The 20,646-nt window shown below is 48.4% G+C and overlaps 1 protein-coding gene across 5 annotated transcripts in view; it reads right to left on the bottom strand.

Annotated features, from left to right (window-relative positions):
* The window catches only part of LOC127035674 (ultra-long-chain fatty acid omega-hydroxylase-like), a 48,609-nt gene that overhangs the window by 27,445 nt on the left and 518 nt on the right, over window positions 1–20,646 (bottom strand). The window contains exons 2-3 of one of the 5 annotated variants that reach the window (XM_050925872.1): window positions 15,148–15,392; window positions 9,321–9,442 (exon numbers count right to left, since the gene is read on the bottom strand). The exons of 1 other annotated variant lie outside the window; for it this stretch is intronic. Coding sequence is in view for 1 of the 4 variants with exons in the window: in XM_050925868.1 (XP_050781825.1) it covers window positions 15,438–15,572 (135 nt within the window). In the remaining 3 variants the exon portion in view is untranslated. Of the gene's footprint in view, window positions 1–9,320; window positions 9,443–15,147; window positions 15,393–15,437; window positions 15,573–20,646 lie in introns of those variants that run through there. 3 more of the 5 variants (XM_050925873.1, XM_050925868.1, XM_050925871.1) reach the window with 3 other exon arrangements.

The following is a 20,646-nucleotide window of genomic DNA, read 5'->3' as shown; positions in this document are numbered from 1 at the left end:
TTTTACAGAATGACTGGATTTGTCTTAGGCTATGTAACACCACAGTTTATGGGTACGTCTACACTACGGGATTAGTCCGATTTTACATAAACCGGTTTTGTAAAACAGAATGTATAAAGTCGAGTGCACGCGGCCACACTAAGCACATTAATTCGGTGGTGTGCGTCCATGGTCCGAGGCTAGCGTCGATTTCTGGAGTGTTGCACTGTGGGTAGCTATTCCGTAGCTATCCCATAGTTCCCGCAGTCTCCCCTGACCCTTGGAATTCTGGGTTGAGATCCCAGTGCCTGATGGGGCAAAAATCATTGTCACGGCTGGTTCTGGGTAAATGTCGTCACTCACTCCTTCCTCCAGGAAAACAATGGCAGACAATCATTTCGTGCCCTTTTTCCCTGGATTGCCCTGGCAGATGCCATAGCATGGCAACCATGGAGCCCGTTCAGCTTTTTTTTTTCTGTCACCATATGTGTACTGGATGCCGCTGACAGAGGCTTTACTGCAGTGCTACACAGCAGCATTCGTTTGTTTTTGCATGATAGCAGAGATGGTTATTAGCTGTTCTGTACTGGCGGCTGCGGCTGCGGCTGCGGCTGCGGCTGCGGCTGCATTGGCAATAAAATGATAGTTATCTGTTGTTCTGTACTATCTGCTGCTATCATGGGTGTTCGTGGCTGAGGTTGGCCAGGAGTGCAAAGGCAAAAATGGGAATGATTCCCTGAGTCAATTCCTCCTTTATTGTTTCTAAAAATAGAGTCAATCCTGTCTAGAATATGGGGTAAGTGTACTAGAGAACCAGTGTATCAGAGAGCACAGCTGCTCTGTGTCAGATCCTGCAGAAATGATGAGCTGTATGCCATTCAAGGGGGGTGCCCCTGCAACAACCCCACCTGTTGCGTCCCTCCTCCCTTAACCTTCCTGGGCTACTGTGGCAGTGTCCCCCCAATTTATGTCATGAAGTTATAAAGAATGCAGGAATAAGAAACAGTGACTTGTTAGTGAGATAAAATGAGGGGGAGGCAGCCTCCCGGTGTTATGACAGTCCAGGCAGGACATTAAACGGTGAGGGGGAGAGGAGCCCAGCATCCTGCTGCTGTGATTGTCCAGGCAGTACAGAATCTTTTCTTTACACATGAAAGGGAGGGGGCTGATGGAGCTCAGCCCCCAGTTGCTATGATGAGGACAGTTACCAGCCATTCTGTACTATCTACTGGGAATGACTAGGAATCATTCCTATTTTTACCCAGGTGCCCCTGGCCAGCCTCAGCTGAGGCCAGCCAGGACCACTCACAGGCTGACAGTGGTGATGGATAGCAGTCATATTGTACCATTTGCCACCAGGAAGGGGAGAAAAGCAGATACTGCACTTCACTGCTGCAGCATCACGTGTACCACCAGCATTCAGTAGACATAGGGTGGCATATAAAAAAGTCAAGAAATGATTTTTTCCCTTTTCTTTTATGTGGTGGGGGGAGGGAGTAAATTGACAAGCTATACCCTGAACCACGCCGGACAACGTGTTTGAACCTACAGGCACTGGGAGCTCAGCCAAGAATGCAAATACTTTTCGGAGACTGCTGTGGACTGTGGGATAGCTGGAGTCCTCAGTACCCCCTCCCTCCCTCCATGAGCATCCATTTGATTCTTTGGCTTTCCGTTATGCTTGTCACGCAGCACTGTGTAGCCTAGAGATTTTTTTCAAACGCTTTGGCATTTCATCTTCTGTAACGGGGCTCTGATAGAACAGATTTGTCTCCCCATACAGCGATCAGATCCAGTATCTCCTGTACGGTCCATGCTGGAGCTCTTTTTGGATTTGGGACTGCATCGCCACCCGTGCTGATCACAGCTCCACGCTGGGCAAACAGGAAGTGTAATTCAAAATTTCGCAGGGCTTTTCCTGTTTACCTGGCCACTGCATCCGAGTTCAGATTGCTGTCCAGAGTGGTTACAGTGGTGCGCTGTAGGATACCGTCCAGAGGCCAATAGCATCGATTTGAGGCCACACTAACCCTAATCCGATATGGTAATACTGATTTTAGCGCTACTCCTCTCGCTGGGGAGGAGTACAGAAACCGATTTAAAGAGCCCTTTATATCCATATAAAGGGCCTCGTAGTGTGGACGGGTGCGCCATTAAATCAGTTTAACGCTGCTAAGGTCAGTTTAAACGCGTAGTGTAGACCAGTGTGATGCAGTAGGGACTGTCTGTGTGGGGAGTGGGAGAGTAGGGGAGGACTTTAGGGGATGGACGATGCCAGGGCCTGTAACCTGAGCTAGGTAAGGGAGGGGAAAGGTCAACACCTTTGCCCAGGAAGGGGACAAAAGAAAGGGAGTGGCAGGAGGGAAGCAGTTTGAGTTTGGGCTTGGGGCTGTGTGGGTGGAATTCAGGGTATCCTAGCTAGGATCCAAGCACCCTGAAAGCCCAGAAGGACTCGGTGGAGGGGTCCTGACTGTGCCTGCAAGCTCTGCTGTAACCTGTGTTCCTGTTGTCCAATAAACCTTCTGTTTTACTGGCTGGCTAAGAGTCATTGTGGGTCCCAGGAAGAGGGGTGCAGGGCCAGACTCCCCCACACTCCATGACAACCAGGCCTTAGTCAGCATAATTTATGTTGCTCAGGATTTTGAATAAAGCACCCCCCGAGTGACATAAGTTACCCCGACAGAAGCACCGGTGTAGACAGTGCTGTGTTGGTGGGAGACGCTCTCCTGCTGACATAGTTACTGCCGCTCGCAGAGGTGGTTTTATTACACCGACGGGAAAGCTGTCTCCTGTGGGCATAGAGCGCCTTCACCAGCCTCTTCACTATGCATGTATAGAAGCCCTTAAAGTTACAGAGCCATTTCTAAATAACAGATTGAGCTCTGTGTGGCTCGAAAATTTGTCTTGCTCATCAACAGAAACTGGTCCAATAAAAGATAGTATCTCATCCCCCACGTCTCTCTAATCTCCTGGGACCCACACGGCTACACTGCATAGCTCAAAGGTGTATCATATAACTGATGCTCACCACTAGCACTCCTGATTCGCCCTGAGCCTGCCTGTGCTGCTGGCAATGCAAAGGGTTTCACACTTAGAACTTTCACCCAACTGTTTCACCCTGTCAAATGTAAGCAGCAAGGCCTGCCTGAACTGTCCATGTGACTATAGGCATTGAAGGCTCTGGGTCCCCAGAAGGGAGTGAGACAATGGAGCTGATCCACAGGGGGAACCAGATTCAAATCACAAGCCTTTTCCAAGGCCTCTATTCTTATACTGGGGCAGTTACTTAGCATCTCTGCTCCCTGGGGAGCTGGGATCCCATTCCTGCAGTCTCTCCCTGCGGCCTCTGGTTCCTCCACTCCTTGATTCCCAATCAGTGATTTCTCTACACTCCCGTGAATTTCTCCAACACCACCACCACAGTTTTGTGAACTAGTTACATGCCAATTTAGTGACTGTTTGGAAATTTGAATTGAAATTGAAACATTAATACACACTTTAAAAGCATATACAGTGTATGATAAAATATGTGTATCTGAAAAGTATAATAGATTTGAAAAGTATGAACATAGACTAGCTTCGTTATACAGCTGTATTTTATGACAATGTCAGTACATTCAGGTCGGTGATGTTGGCCAACCTAATAATTTCAAATGATGATTTGTAAGTGAAGTCAAAATGAGCTGTCCCTGACAGCTAGTGATGAGCTGGGGCTGGGGGGAAAGGCTTCAGGGCCAGATTGTATTTACATTCACACCTAATCTACCTAGGTATCCAGTACACAGAGCTATGTTGCCCAAGTGATAGATTTTGGCTGGAGTTGGGTTACAAATCACTTGAATGCGGGGTGAGGGGGGAATGAAATGTTGTTGTTCTTACTGTATGAGTAAAGGGCAGTAGAACTGTACTTAGCCTGTGCTGATTGAGGGCATCAAGGTTGGGGCCCTGTCCCTCTCCACTGTTTAAAGACAGAGCTGATTAGGCTCCATAGATAGTCTTTTGTTCTGGTAAGTGACCACTGCAGTTGAAATCACTGATAAGCAGGTCTAAGTGCTTAGTCTTGATGTGGGGACAGTGTTCCTGTGCAGTCTGGGGACTGCACGAGCAGGAAGGTTCCCACACTGAGAGCTCAGCTGAAATCACTGAGAGCTGGCGGAACCTCAAGAGATCAAGTTGCAGAGGTCACAGTGGCAGGTGATAGCAGAAAGTGACTGTGCAGGGCCATTGGCAACAGAGTGGTGGAGTGAACGGTGGCACAACGAACAGCTGTGGCCAGAGCGAACAGTGAGCAGCTGGAGTAATGAGCAAGGTGCCTTCTTGCCCCCCACCTGGGAGGTGTACTCATGTGAAAGCACCTCTGAACTCTGAGTCTCCACTGACCAAGGACAACACCTGTGATTGGGGTGCGGTGGAAGGAAAAGTGTGGGGCACATTAAATAAACATTTGATTGTTGGACTATATTTTAGTGACTTTGCTCCAGAATGCTAGATTTGTGACTGGGAATGGAAACTTCTATAAATATGTTTCCTAGTAGGCCAAGATTTTTAAAATGCATTATTTGCCAAGGTTGTTGTCTCACATCATTGCTATCTTGAGAGGTCATTATGTCGGGGAGTTTCTGTACTAAACGTTTTTATTATTATAATTAATTTTTACATAAGAATGGTCATACTGGGTCAGACCAATGGTCCATATAGCCCACTATCCTGTCTTCCGACAGTGGTCAAGGCCAGGTCCTTCAGAGGGAATGAACAGAACAGGTAATCATCAAGTCATCCATCCCCTGTTGCCCACTCTCAGCTTCTGGCAAACAGGCTAGAGACGCTCAGAGCATGGTGATGCATCCCTCTCCAGTCTAATAGCCACTGATGGACCTATTCTCCAGGAATTTATCTAGTTATTTTTTTAATCCTGTTATAGTTTTGGTCATCACAGCATCCCTTGGCAAAGAGTTGCACAGGTTGACTTTATGTTGTGTGAAGAAATACTTCCTTTTGCTTTTTTAAAACCTGCTGCCTATTAATTTCATTGGGTGACTGCTAGTCCTTGTGTTATGTGAAGGATTAAATAACATTTCCTTATTCACTTTCGTCACACCAGTCAAGATTTTATAGACCTCTATCATATCCCCCCATTGTCTCTTTTCTAAGCTGAAATTTCCCAGTCATTTTAATCTCTCCTCCTGTTTCATGCCCCTAATCATTTTAGTTACCCATCTCTGTACTTTTCCCAATTCCAATATATCTTTTTTGGCATGGAGTGACCAGATCTGCACACAGTATTCAAGGTGTGCACGTACCATGGATTTATATAGAGGCAATATGGTATTTTCTGTTTTATTATCTTTCCCATTCTTAATGATTCCCAACATTCTGTTTGCTTTTTTGACTGCTGTTGCACATTGAGTGGATATTTTCAGAGAACTATCCACAATGACTCCAAGATCTCTTTCTTAAGTGTTAACAGCTAATTCAGACTCCATCATTTTGTATGTATAGTTGAGATTGTTTTCCAATGTGCATTACTTTGCATTTATCAACACTGAATTTCATCTGCCATTTTGTTGCCCAGTCACTCAGTTTTGTAAGATCCCTTTGTAACTCTTCGCAGTTTGCCTGGGACTTAGCTATCTCGAATAGTTTTGTATTATCTGCAAATTTTGCCACCTCACTGTTTACCCATTTTCCAGATCATTTATGAATATGTTGAACAGTTATGGTCCCAGTACCCACCCCTCAGGAATACCATTATTTATCGATCTCCATTCTGAAAACTGATCATTTATTCCTAACCTTTGTTTCCCATCTTTTAATCAGTTACTGATCGATGAGAGGACTTCCATCTTATTCCATGATGGCTTACTTTTTAAAAGCCAATTTAAATTAAACATATTTTTTTTAAAAAATTATATTATTTTAGAAATCTAGACCTGTTATGTGTTTTGGTGTAACTTGCATTATCCTTATGTTAAATGTGCATTATCCTAACAAAACATTTAATTTATTCATATCTCTTTTATATGTTGCAGGTCAAAGTGAAAATGAAAAGACAAAAACAATACAACAATTTTTCCCTCAAAGGCCTCCAAAACTAACCAAGGTGAAGAACGCATCAAGAACCAAGAATATATCAACATATCATCTGAAGGGTCAAGTGGTATATCTACCCGCCATCAGCCCAGAGCACAAACACAGCTACCTACTGAAGAAACAGTGTCTCTGAAACCTAAAGGCGGTTCCCGATGTTTGTCAGCCTGAGGCCTTGGCTACACTGATACTTTACAGCACTGCAACTTTCACGCTCAGAGGTGTGAAAAAACACCCCCGAGCACTGCAAGATACAGCGCTGTAAAGCCTCAGTGTAATCAGTGCCGCAGCAATGGGAGCGCGGCTCCCGGCGCTGCAAGCTACACTGGTAGAGGATGTGGTTTACGTGCAGTGCTGGGAGAGCTCTCTCCCAGCGCTGGTGCTCCGACCACACTCAAACTTCAAAGCGCTGCCGCGGCAGGGCTTTGAAATTTCAAGTGTAGCCATACCCTGAGTGTTCCCATTCACTGAAGTTACAAAAGATGGCTACTGGCACACCTCTTGCAAAAATGATTACCAAGAAGGAAAGCTTCCTAATGCTATAATTGATAAAAGTGGAGGAGCTTGGTTTGTCAAATCGATCAGCAAAGTCAATGCTACCAAACTACATGAAAAGGCTGCAAAACACCACGCCTCTGAAGTGCATCAACATGTACAGAGCCTTATAAACTCACTTCCAAAGCCAGTTTTAGAAGTACGTAATGAGACTGTTAAGAATGCTGGAGACATAAAACAGTTCATGCAAACAAACATGGCTGTGGCATCCTACTTTCCACTTAAGCAAGAGATACCACACATTACCAACTGGAGGCCAATGTTAAGTGCATTGTCACTTATTCATCCTGAAGTTGAATAATGGTTCCGAACAAGACCAGCAAATGCTCACTATCCTTCTGCAAGAAACTCAACTGACTAGCTAGAAGCATGCAGTGCAACAGTGAAAGTCTCAACAGCTGAAAAAGTGAAGAACTCTCTCACCACATTCAAAATATTTGCATACATGGCTGATGAATGCACTGATGCAAATGGGCATCAAGTATTAAGTCATTGTGTACTTTATCTTGATGTCAGGGGTAGGCCAGTAGATGCATTTCTAGATGTTCAAGTTATAGAAGACACATCGACTGCATCTGTGACAACCCACATCTTAGAAGAGTTAAATGCTTGTCAGTTGGACCCCAAACAGATGGCTGATTGTGCATTTGAGGGAGCTGCAAACTTCTCTGGAAGACATGGTGGAGTACAAACTTTGCTCAGAGAAAAGTGTAACCCTAATCTCTCCTATAAACACTACAGAGGCCATCTACTCCAACTAGCATTAGTACGAGTTGCAGAATCTTCAAAAGACATTAAAAAAGCTATAAATTTAATGTCTTCATTATATTCTTTTTTCAGCAAAAGTCCAAAAAGACTGAATATCTTGGAAAATAGAGAAGATACACTGGGACTGAAGTTCAAATTAGTCCAACCTGGGAAAACCCGCTGGCTTTCTCATGAGCGATCCTTGACTGTTGTCTTAAAATTACTCCAGCCATTATTACTGGCTTTAGAAAGTATCTACCGAGATGGGATGGACCTAAGTAGTGAGGCTGGTGGATTACTTTTGCTACTATGTTCAGAGTAGACTATTGCCATTCTCTCTCTTGTAAGTCTATTGTTGAAACCACTTGGGTCACTAAACAATGCCTTTCAGGCATCTGCTACATCTGTAGTAGACCTTTGTCCAGCAATAGAAGCTACATTTGGATCAATCAGAGAGCTATCCATTGAAAAAGTACTGGAAGAAGCAAAGATTTCAGTCCAGAAGTTGACTAATGAAGGCATTTATATTGAATCCTTAACTGAAGAGGACAAGAAGTGTTTGTTAAGACACCTGAAAAAAGTACACAGACTTGATTCTTAAACATGAGTTTAATCTAATAAAATGGTCATGAAACATTTTTCAGTTTTTACTATTGTGCCATACAGCCACCTTCACCTTCACAATCTCACCCCTTATTGGCCCTCATACCCCCGGCCTGTAAATTAGAACACCCTCTCTAATTTCAATTCCTGGGGAAACCACTCTCAATTCATGCTTTTGCTACTTCTCTTTGCTTTTCCCCTGCTGGGCAGGATCAGCCAGCTCCTGCAGCTCCAGCTCCTCTTCCTCCACCTGAAGCATATTTACTTCCAACTCTAGTTTCTGCTGCTCCTGCTCTTGAATTAGGGAACTGGGGCTTGAGGATGCCCTGTGGCTGCTGTGGCCCACCACCTGGGACTCTGCTATCTCCCCTGGGTTCTCCATCTCCCCACGTTGTTGCTGGAGAATTGGGCTGCTCTCTAAGAACTGCATCTGGGTTTGGATCAGGGTTCATTTCGAAATGCTTGGTCTTTTCTGCACAACTCTATAATGTGCCGGTTACGCGCCACCTCCCCTGCTGTTTCCTGGCACTAAGCTTGTTTCTACTGCTGTGTCACTTCTTGCAAAACTCTGCTGTTGCATTCAGCATCCCAGCACTCCCGCCACCTGTCGTGGATTTACAGGTTGCTCTTCCCCAGCTATTAGAGTCGCTCTGGGGCTGCTCCCTTCATTGTTCTAGGCCTGAGGCCTCCACTTCTTAAGAGGGGGAGCGCCATGGCCCCACAACTCTGAGATGGAGCCCTGGGCCTCCATCCCTTCTGCTTCTTGCCAGGGATCCCCAGTGAGTCCAACTGAGTGTAGAGCCCTGTGAGAGACTCGACCCCTTTGGCAGCGATGCAGCCAGCAGGGATTGGCAGTGACACCGCATAGCCTGTTCAGACCATGCCCTCTTCATTAGTCACCTGGATTCCAGGACCGAGGGGGGCAGGTTTGTCTGGGAAAGCCAAACTGAGCTCAGAGCCTGTGTTGGCAACATCCCCTGTCCCTCTGCTCCCAAATCCCTGTGTTCCAACTCTCTCTGCTGCACACCCCACACACCCACTTGGCCCCTTTGTCTCAGGTGCTGTTCTGCTGAGCACACATGTTCTGCTCCCCTTGATAGTTCATTCAAACCAACCCAGACCTACCTGCTTAAGACCAACACCCCTTCTCTCACCCTATCCCAGAGGAAATATTAACCCCTTTACACCCAGGCTGTGGCACTACACAGTGAGTGAGGAAACGGAGTCATGCATATTGTCCATAAAAATATTACAAAAATGTCCCACATTCTCCACAACAGGAGAAGGGAAATCAAAGGAACCACTGGCCAATAGGGTTAAAGACAATAACATCAAGAAAATAAACACACCTTGTGCTGGTACAAGTCCTTTGCTAGACGTAGACAGTCAAGTTGTAAATAGGCAGAAATATTCAATAACTATTTTTGTTCTGCCTTCAGACTGAAGCAGGTGGATGCACCCATCCCAGATGCTGTGGATAAAATAGAAAGTTTATGATCTGTAACACTGGAGGATGTGAAGCAGTATCTGTCCAAATTAAGGAGTGACTTGAACACAATCCATAAGTACCTACATGAGGAACAAATATGTGATGATGAGTTTTTAATTCTAGCAGATAAAGGTTTAACAAGATCCAATGGCTGGAAATTGAAGCTAGACGAATTCAGACTAGAAAAAAGGCACAAATTTTTAACAGTGAGGGGAACCTGCCATTGGAACACCAAGGACTGTGGTGAATTCTCCATTGTTAGCCATTTTTGAATCAAAATTGTATGTTTTTCAAAGAAATCTGCTCTAGTTCAAACAGGAAGTATTTTGGGGAAGTCCTATGGCCTGTATAAGAGGGGTAGCTGTGTTAGTCTGGATCTGTAAAAGCAGCAAACAGTCCTGTGGCACCTTATAGACTAACAGACATATTGGAGCATGAGCTTCTGTGGGTGAATACCCACTTCATGTTACACAAGAGGTTAGACTAGACCAGTGGATTTCAACCTATTTTCATTTGTGGACCCTCTAAAAATTTTTGAAAGTAGGTGCGGAACCCTTTGGAAATCTTAGACATAGTCTATGGACACTTAGGGGCCTGCAGTCACAGATTGAAAACCAATGGGCTAGATGATCACAGTGGTTCCTTCTGATCTTGGAATCTACAAGTCTGTCAGCGAAGAATAAGGCCTGGTCTACACTACGCGTTTAAACTAATTTTAGCAGCGTAAAACCGATTTAACGCTGCACCTGTCCACACAACGAGGCCCTTTATATCGATATAAAGGGCTCTTTAAACCAGTTTCTGTACTCATCCCCGACGAGAGGAGTAGCACTGAAATCGGTATTACCATATCGGATTAGGGTTAGTGTGGCCACAAATCGACGGTATTGGCCTCCAGGCGGTATCCCATAGTGCACCATTGTGACCGCTCTGGACAGCAATCCGAACTTGGATGCACTGGCCAGGTAGACAGGAAAAGCCCTGCGAACTTTTGAATTTCATTTCCTGTTTGCCCAGCGTGGAGCTCTGATCAGCACAAGTGGTGATGCAGTCCCAAATCCAAAAAGAGCTCCAGCATGGACCGTACAGGAAATACTGGATCTGATCGCTGTATGGGGAGACAAATCTGTTCTATCAGAGCTCCGTTACAGAAGATGAAATGCCAAAGCATTTGAAAAAAATCTCCAAGGTATGATACAGAGTCCACAGCACAGTGCTGTGTGACAAGCGTAACGGAAAGCCAAAGAATCAAATGGATGCTCATGGAGGGAGGGAGTGGGTACACAGGACTCCAGCTATACCACAGTCCCCGCAGTCTCCGAAAAGTAGTTGCATTCTTGGCTGACCTCCCAATGCCTGAAGGGTCAGAAACATTTTCCTGGGTGGTTCAGGGTATATGTTGTCAATTTAACACCCCTCTCCCCCATGAAAGAAAAGGGGAAAAAAATCATTTCTTGACTTTTTTATATGTCACCCTATGTCTACTGCATGCTGCTGGTAGACGCAGTGCTGTGGCAATAAATAGCAGCATCCTCTCCCCTCCCCTCCCCGGTGGCAGATGGTACCGTACAAAAGGAATAATAGCTGCCCTCATCATCCTGTAAGTGCTCCTGGCTAGCCTCAGGTGAGGTCAGCTGGAGGTGCCTGGGTAAAAATAGGAATGACTCCTGGTCATTCCTGGCAGATGGTACAGAATGGCTGGTAACCGTCCTCATCATAGCAACTGGGGGCTGAGCTCCATCAGTGCCCCCTCCTTTCATGTCTAAAGAAAAGATTCTGTACTGCCTGGACTATCATAGCAGTGGGATGCTGGGCTCCTCTCCCCCACCCTCATTTAATGTCCTGCCTGGACTATCATAGCAGCTGGAGGCTGCCTCCCCCTCATTTTATCTCACTAAAAAGTCAGTGTTTCTTATTCTTGCATTCTTCATTACTTCATCACACAAATTGGAGGACACTGCCACAGTAGCCCAGGAAGGTTGGGAAGAAGGGAAGCAATAGGTGGGATTGTTGCAGGGGCACCCCCTAGAATGGCATGCAGCTAATAATTTCTGAGGGATCTGTCACAGAGCAGCTGTGCTCTCTGGTTCTCTAGCACACTTGTCCCATATTCTAGACAGGACTGACTTTATTTTTAGATAAACCATAAAGGAGGAATTGACTCAGGAAGTCATTCCCATTTTTGTCTTTGCACCCCCAGCCAACCTCAGTGAAGGCTAGCCAAAAGCACCCATGACAGCAGTAGATGGTATAGAATGACTAATAACCATCATCTCATCACCAATTTACAACAGCACAGCAGACAGTACAGAACAACTGGTAACCATCTCTGCTACCTTGCAATGGCAAATGAATGCTGCTGTGTAGTGCTGCAGTATCGCCTCTGTAAGCGGCATCCAGTACACATATGGTGACAGTGACAAAAGGCAAAATGGGCTCTATGGTTGCCATGCTATGGAGTCTGCCAAGGCAATCGAGGGAAAGAGGGAGCGAAATGATTGTCCGCTGTTGCTTTCAGGGAGGAAGGAATGAGTGACAACATTTACCCAGAATCACCTGTGACACTGTTTTTGCCCCATCAGGCATTGGGATCTCAACGCAGAATTCCAAGGGGCGGGGGAGACTGCAGGAACTATGGGATAGCTATGGGATAGCTACCCACAGTGCAACGCTCCGGAAATTGATGCTAGCCTCGGTACACGGATGCACACCACCGAATTAATGTGCTTAGTTTGGCCGCGTGCACTCAATTTTATACAATCTGTTTTACAAAACTGGTTTATGTAAAATCGGAATAATCCCATAGTGTAGACATACCCTAAGAGGTTAAATATATAATTAATGCCAGTCAGCAGGGTTTCCCAGAAGGCAGGTCTTGTCAAACCAACCTGTTGTCTTTTTTTTGACAAGATTATGGCTCTGGTTGATACAGGTAACTGTGTTGATAGACTATACTCCTCAAGACATTTGCCTTAGTACCCTGTAGAGGTGCGGACTCACCCCTGCGGCACCTCCTACTGGTTGTCCTGGGGAATTAGCTCAGTTCCAGCTCCAGAGCGCCCTCTGCAGGCCGATGATCCACCTGTCCTCTGGCCCCATGTCCCTCCCAGGACCCAGTGCCCCTTTATCTGGGGTGCTGCCCCCTGGCAGTAAACCCTCAGTCTCAGGGTCTCCCCTCCCTGGGGAACCCCCACCCACTATTCCCACCTCGCCTCAGTATATGGCTACTGCCAGTCTTCATCCAGCCCCACGCCCTGGGGCAGACTGCAGTATCAGCCACTCATCACTGGCAAGGTTGGGTTTGGACCTGCTGCCTTAGCCTACCCCTGGGCTGCCCTCTGCAACCCCCAGTACCTTTTAGCCCAATGCTAGGCCACAGCCTGGGGCTTTCCAGGCTGGAGCTCCCCAGCTCTTCTGCCTGTCCCCAGCCCTGCTTCACTCAGGTACCTTGTGTCTAGCTCCTTGCAGCCAAGCCCTTCTCCCTCTACCACCAGAGGGAGACTGTTTGGGCTTCTGGCTCAGAGCCTCCTCTCAGAGGGGCCCACTGGGCCTGACTGGGGCTTCGCCACAGCTGCAGCCACTTCCCCCAATTAACCCAGCCTAAAAGCTGCTTTCTCCAGCCACAGCCCCCTCCCAGAGCTGTTTTTACCCTTCAGGGCAGGAGCGGGTGGTCACCCCGTTACATACCCCATCACAGTTTGATTTAAAAGCTCGCAGTATATGGAATTAACAGAACCCACATTAGATGGATTGAAAACTGGTCACTGGCAGATCTTAAATTGTTGTAGCTAATGGGGAGCTATCAATGAGCAGGGCTGTTTCTGGCAGGATTCCCCAGAGAGCTGTTCTTGGTTCAATGCTAGTTCACATGTTTGTTAACAATCTATACAATGACACAGAATCTTTGCTAGCAAAGTTTGCAGATGACACAAAGATTAGATTGGGGGAGTAGTAAACAGTGGGGAAGACAGGGTGCAAGGTAGGCCTACACTGTGTGTACGTCTACACTGCTAGCTGGGTGTGTGAGTCCCAGCTGGAGCAGACACACTCATGCAAGCTCTCATCGAGCTAGTGCGCTAAAAACAGAGTGCAGCCATGGCAGCACAAGGAGTGGGAGGGGCTAGTTGCCCCAAGTACTTACTTAGCATCTCTGATGGGCATGAACTCAGGGTGACTACACCTCCCGCCACTTGCACTGCCATGGCTACCCCCTACTTTTAGCGTGCTAGCTCAATGAGAACAAGCGCGAGTGTGTCTGCTCGAGCCGGGACTCACACCCCCTTCTAGCAGTGTAGACGTACACAGAGTGATCTGAATCACCTAGTTAAATGCACACAGTCCTACTATACTTTACTATGTTAAAGGAATAGAAAACCTGCCTTACAGCAATAGACTCCAGGAACAAAATCTACTTAGCTTAACAAAGAGACGGGGGTTAAGGGGTGACGATCACAGCCTGTAAGCGCCTCCATGGCACCTGGGGGAGCACATATTGATATGAGCTCTTCAGTCTAGCAGACAAAGGTCTTACATGATCCAATGGCTGGAAGTTGAAGCTAGATAAATTCACACTGGAAATGATGTGTAAGTGGGGGTAATTAACCACTGGAACAAGTCATCAGGGATTACGGATAAGGCTAAGATTTAGTCATGGGTATTTTTAGTAAAAGTCATGGACAGGCAATAAACAAAAATTCATGGTCTGTGACCTGTCCATGACTTTTACTATTAATACCCCAGACTAAATCTTAGCTGCTGTGGGGGTTCCTGGGGTGCTGCTGCTTTGGGGAACCCCTGGGGGCCAATGGCTGGCCCTGTTCCAGCAGTGGAGGCTGATTGTCCCCAGCTGCCCGCTGCTCCAAAGGCCCCCGGTGTGGCTGGCCCCAAGCTGCCCCAGGCAGCTGCTCAGGCAGTCTTGGGGTCAGCCACACCAGCCGTTGCAGATGTGGAAGTCCCGGAAAGTCACAGAATCTGTGACTTCCATGACCTCCATGACAGACACGCAGTCTTAAATAAGGGGAATTCTCGGTCACTGGCAATTTGTAAATCAAGATTGGATGTTTCTGTGTTCCAGTTCAAACAGGAAGTATTTGGGGGAACTCCAACGTGCTGTGTTACACTTTCGAATCTATGTTGAGAGATTCTGTCTTGGGAAGCCATGGCTCAGAGAAGGACTTGGGGGTCATCACAGATTGCCTCAGCTTGAGTGCTCAGTGCAATGCAGTGGCAAAAAGTGCTAATGTGATCCTTGGATGTATAAAAACGGGATTAGCAGGCAAAAGTAGAAGAGTGGTCTTGCCTCTGTACACAGCACTGGTATGGAAAGATTCCTACTCGAATACCGTGTCTAGTCTTTGTTCTGCATTTCAAGAGAGATGTGAAGATATTGGAGAGAGTTCAAACGAGGCCATGACATGATCCTGGGGCTGGAAAACAAGCCTTATGATGTGAGGCTTAAGGAGCACAACTTCTTTAGATGATCAAAGGGCAAGTCCAGCAGCAACTTGATCACTGTGTCTAGGCACTGACACCTGAAAAAGAGACCTGAAACCAACTGCAGAATCACAAGAGCCAGTGACTGGCGCGGAAGTGAGATAAATTCAACCTTGAAATGAGATGTAATTGCTTAGCAGTGAGTGTAATTAAACAGTACAGCAGCTCCCCAGAGGGGGCGAGTGGGGACTTACCATTGCTTGGAGTCCGTAGGGCCAGACTAGATCTTTCAAAGACATGATTCAGTGCAGCTCCTAGGAGAAATTCTAGGGAGTGTGTGTGTGTGGGGAGGTGAGAATGAGCTAAATGGCTGGGATGGCACCTTCTGGCCCTCAGGTCTGTGGATCTATGAATTCCTCTGGTTGCTTCCTTCCTTCATGGGCCAAGGGGGGAACTGAAATCTCCGCATTTCCGTCAACATGTTCGAACACTTGCAGATCTGCATTAAGACAATGCTTCATGTTTCCTCGTTTCAACCACTCACCTGCAGGGGTTATTTTTCCTGATGCACAATGGCCAGATGTATTCTGTCTCTTCCCGGCCCCCATCCGCCACCATTCTCTGAAGCATCAGGAGTGGCCACAGCTGAGACAGGACACCAGATAGGCTGGACCAGGCTCTGTGGTAGTATAGAGGATCTTCCTTCTAGATGCTCGGCTAGCGAGCCTTTCTCACATGCTCAAGGTCACAGTAATCACTAAGTTTGAGGTCAGAAAGGAGATTTTTCCCCAGTTCAGATAGGCAGGAACTATGGGGGAGGAAGTTGCCTTCCTCTGCAGCATGGGACATGGATCGCCTGCTGGGATCAGCTGGGCAAGTCTCCTGTCATTAGGGTGAACATAAATCCCGTTCATAGGCACCGATTCCGTGGACGCTCCAGGGCTGGAGCACCCACAGGGAAAAATTGATGGGTGCGCTGCACCCACCAGCAGCTCCCTGCCCAGCCTCCTACCCCAGCTCACCTCTGTCCCGCCTCCACCTCCTCCCTCGAGCACGCCGCCGCATCCTGCTTCTCCCTCCTCCCTCCCAGTGCTTGCACCTCAAAACAGTTCTTTCACACAGCAAGCCTGGAAGAGAGGCGGGTGGAGGGGGAAAGCGGTGCACTTAGGGGAGGATGTGGGGCCAGGATGGGCATTTGTGAAGGGGTCCAATAGGGGCAGGGAGGGGCGGAGTTAGGGTGGGGACTTTGGGGTGGAGCGGGGCCAAGGGCACGAGCACTCACCAGCGCAGAAAAAAGTTGGCGCCGGTGATCTCATTTTTGGCTGGGACAGTCCCGTTTTTAGGCCCTGTTCCAACCGTCCTGACTTTTTTGACAAAACTGATAGTTGGCAAGAGCAAACGGGACAAATGCCCAGAGGAACATGTACGAGGGAGGGCAAAGCGGCTATGCCAGTCCTGCGCTAGAGGAAAGGCTAGGGAGAGCGGCTTGTCCCATGTTCAGGGGGCAGAGAGGGGCCTCCAGTGGCCCTACACATGGGCATGTGGTGGGGGGCTCAGACCACCAGCCCTGCGCATGGGCGGGGGGTGGGGCTTAGAGGACCATCCCCATGCATTGGGGGGAGGGGAGGCTCAGACCAGCCTTGTGGCATATAAGGAGGAGAAGGGGGCCTTTGGGGGAGGAGGGTCACAGGTGGGGGCTCATAGGAACAGCCCCTTGGGCAGGCAGTGGGGGAGGAGGCTCAGACCATCCCCCAGTGAGGGGGGGGAGAGGAGTGGCGGAAGGTGGCGGAGGGGAGGGCTAGCTCCAGGCATCAGTGGGGAGGGGACCTCAGGCTGGCCCCCAGTGGGCAGGAGGCAGGGAGGGCTCAGGTGGCCCCATGCATGGGGGGGTCAGCAGGGGGCTGGGGCTGGTCCCAGGGGGAGGGGCTCCTCAGCCTGGCCGCGCACCGGTGGGAGGCGGCGGGGGGGACATAGGCTGGTTTGGGGGAGTCCTGTTTTCCTTTTGGGAAATACGGTCACTCTACCCCGATCAATTCCCTGCCATTGCAGGGGCCTCAGGAACTGGTGACACCTTGGTCTCACCTGTTCTCTGCTTGGGGCACACAACAGCTTGAGTCTCCTGAGCAATGACGTGCTTTAGTCTAACCCAAGGTACTGGCCCCATACAGTGGTAGGTGGGTGATACTGAGCAGCCTGCTCTACCCAGGAAGTCAGATTGGATGAGCTATGTTCTCTCCTGAACCAGTCGGTGAGCTCTCTAGTGGTGCTCACCACGTGCTATGTTACAGAAGCCACCAGAGCAGCTGTGGGGACCCAGCAAGGCCTGGCACGCTGTGGAGCATTAATAACACTAGTCACCGTGTCCCAGCTTTCTTCATACTGTAACTGTGATACTTGCTCTTTACAGAACATCGCCCGCACAGGGACTCCAAACCGTGATCCAATCACCTCTTAGACATCTCTTAGCTAAGCTCAATTGGGTTGTTGTAGCCTCTCACACAAGACAGGCTTTCCAGACCCCAATCATTCCATTCACTCTTTTTTCAGCTCTTTCCATCCCTGTCACTTTCCTTTTTTGCAGTGTGAACACCTGACCTGGACTCAGTATCCTGCAATGGGCTCACCAAAGCCATACACAGAGGTACTGGCCCCTTGCCACTGGGCTCGCTGCCACTCGCATGCCCCCTCGGGGATACAGGGCACTCTGCAGGTGGTCTGCCTCAGTTTCTCCCCCTTCAAAGGGCTTCTTAAATCGACTCCACCCAGGCTTACGAGTCCAATGACAACAGCCCTGCTTAGTGCCTGGTTTATTAACTTAAAGTTCAAAATTAAACACAAATGTCGTCCCCTCAGCCTGGCACAACCTCGAATCCCTTGCCATCTCACATCTTTGCAGGCTTCTCCCAGCTTTTCCTAGCTGGAGAAACTGCCCCAGTCTAAGGGTCTTCCCTGCTGGAGCCTCTCCCTCTTTGCAACCTCTTTTCAGCTTCTTGTTCATTCTCCCTTCTCTGCAGCTTCCTCCTGCTGTTTATAGGAGAATCGTCTTTTCCATCTCCAGCTGCTCAATCAAACAACCCCAGACCCTATCCCAAGTGTGGCAGGCAGGGTAACTGGACAGGGGCTGCCCAGGTCTAGGACACCAGGCATTAGAGAAACAGGCCACCCCCAGGGCTGGATTTACACTTTACGTGTCCCTAGGCATAGCATCTTCAGTGCCCTCCCCAGCCTACAGCTGATCTTCATGTTGCACACAGTTTTAGAGAGGTAAAGTGCCCTAAGAATGCTGGCACCCCTAGGCATATGCCTACCTTACCTTACTGGAAATCTGTCCCTGGCCACCCTATCGCACGCCTCCTTATTCCTACTCGATACTCCCCTGCTTGTACAGCTAAGGGTCATGTTCTCCCTCAGTCACAGCATTGCACTGAGAACTCCTATTCAGCTGGACTCCACCATGACACCTCTGTCCCTTTCCGAGTCGCTGCTTTCCAGGCTGCAGTCCCCTACCCTGTCAGAGGGACCCTGTCAGAGGACACTCTGTTCCTAGATATGTAGCCTTCCATTAGACTGTTTTAAAACACATTGTCCAAATGAGCCCAGCTCGCTGCATGTAACTGCAAATGTTACCAGCCATGATTTGATATTTTCTTTCACATCCTGAATAAAGACACTGACCAGCACTGAGCACAGAACAGATCCCTGCAGGCCCCCCTAGGAAAGCCCCACTGGAAGATGGTTCCCTACTTATGGTTAAGTTTTTGTAGACAATGAACGTTCCTGCTGAAGTGTGATCTCTGCTGGAAACCCTCCAACCTAGTAATAGCAGGGTCACAAATGAGGGTTGCCGCTTTTGCAGGTTTTCCCAGGATCATCCCGGTTGTCTTGGGTTTTTGTACACCAGTAGTGGCAACCCTATCAGAAACTACATCCCTTCACCTGCTCCCTCCAATCACTAAAAACCCAAAATCAACACAAACTCCAACACCTAGAGAACCCGCCCCCAAGTGGAGTATTTAGGCCCCAGCAAAGGGGAAGAGTTCAATGCTTCAGGAAGTCTGGGGAGGACTTCGCTGTTGCTAACTGATCTCGCAGGGAAGGTGCCCAGATCCTAAGATGATGGATGGTGATATAAGAGCCTTAGACAGGAGAGATTTGATTAGATGAATTCTCATCTTGCATTGCTGTGCAGCTGTTAAACTGCTGTCATGTCCCACCCGAGGTGGGTGCATTTCAATTGTGGGGTAAAATAAGCCACGTGTGGAGTTTATGCTATACAGCTCTTTTTGGATGAAAAGCCTTAGAGCCAGGGTTCTCAACCTGCTCCAGACCATGATTTTGTGTCACAATAGGATCCCTCTCGCCTTTGGCCATGGAGGCAGGGTGGTCGTGTTTGCAGGTGGAGAGCTCTGAGGTGAAGGCATGAAGCTGCCTGTGCTTTGGTGGGAAACCAGAACAGTCTGTGCATGGGCTTGCCCAGCACTCAGAGCAGTGTGACCAGAGCCAGGTGCACACAACAGCTGAGCCTGGAGAACTGAGTCGCTGCCTTGCTTGTTATCACTGTGGTTTACCATGGAAATAAACATTATTTTTTCAGCACACGGCTCAGAAGCCCCCATGCAGGCTTTGCCTGCAGCCTCTTCCAAGGCAGCCAGAGGGAACTCACTGCAAAGGCTCTGGGCAGGACAGACAGACAACAGGACAGCCAGCCACAGACAAAGAGAGAGATGCCCCTCCTCTTCCTATCCAGCTAACCACAGAGCTTGGCTCAGTGGCCTTGGGCTGAACTGCTTTGTGAGGATTGCCTTTGTCAATTCTTATTTTGCCTGTCTGTCCAGCACCCTAGTGCTTTGTCACATGTCCCCACCTGTGTGTAGAACTCGGTTCTCAAACACTCACTACAGGCCAGATTTTCTAAAAGTTGAAAGTACCTAGATGCTTTTGAAAATCCCACTAGTTGCCTACAATTGTAGGGTTAGAAAGGACCACAAGGGCCATCTAACCTAACCCCCTGCCAAGAGGCAGGATTTGTTGTGTCTAAACCATCCCAGACACATAGCTCCAGCCTCCTTTTGAAAAACTCCAGGGAAGGAGCTTCTACAACCTCCTGAGGCATCTGTGCCATTGTCCTGTTGTTCTTACAGTGAGGAAGTTATCCCTGAGATTTAATCTAACTCAGCTACACTGTAGTTTGAACCCATTGCCTCTCGTCCTGCCTTCTGTGCCAAGAGAGAACAACTTTTCTCCATCTGTTTTATGGCAGCCTTTCAAGGATTGGAAGACAGCTATCCCATCCCCCCTTAATCTCCTCTATTCCAAACTAAACATACCCAGCTCCTTCAGCTTTTGCTCATATGGCTGGCAGTCCATCCCTTTGAGCATGGGTGGCAGGCATCAGGGCCAGCTCCAGGCCCCAGCGAAGGAAGCTGGTTCTTGGGGTGGCCAATGGAAAGGGGTGGCATGTCTGGGTCTTCGGCAGCAATTCAGCAGCGGGACCCTCGGTCACTCTTGGACTGAAGGACCAGCCGCCAAATTGCTGCTGAAGAATGAAGCGGCGCGGTAGAGCTGCCGCTGAACTGCTGCTGATGGCGGCTTTATTTATTTATTATTTCTCCCCACGCACTTTGCCTCTTGGGGGGGAAAAAAAGCTGGAGCCAGCCTGGGCAGGTAAAATAGGCCAGGTGAGGCTAACTCTCCCCTAACCCAGGCCATGGTCCTGCCCACTCTCTACCCCAAGGCCCCGGCCCCTCTCCCTC

Source organism: Gopherus flavomarginatus, chromosome 16 (assembly GCF_025201925.1).
Source record: "Gopherus flavomarginatus isolate rGopFla2 chromosome 16, rGopFla2.mat.asm, whole genome shotgun sequence".
Lineage (NCBI taxonomy): Eukaryota > Metazoa > Chordata > Testudines > Testudinidae > Gopherus > Gopherus flavomarginatus.
This window is presented reverse-complemented; position numbering and strand designations above follow the sequence as displayed.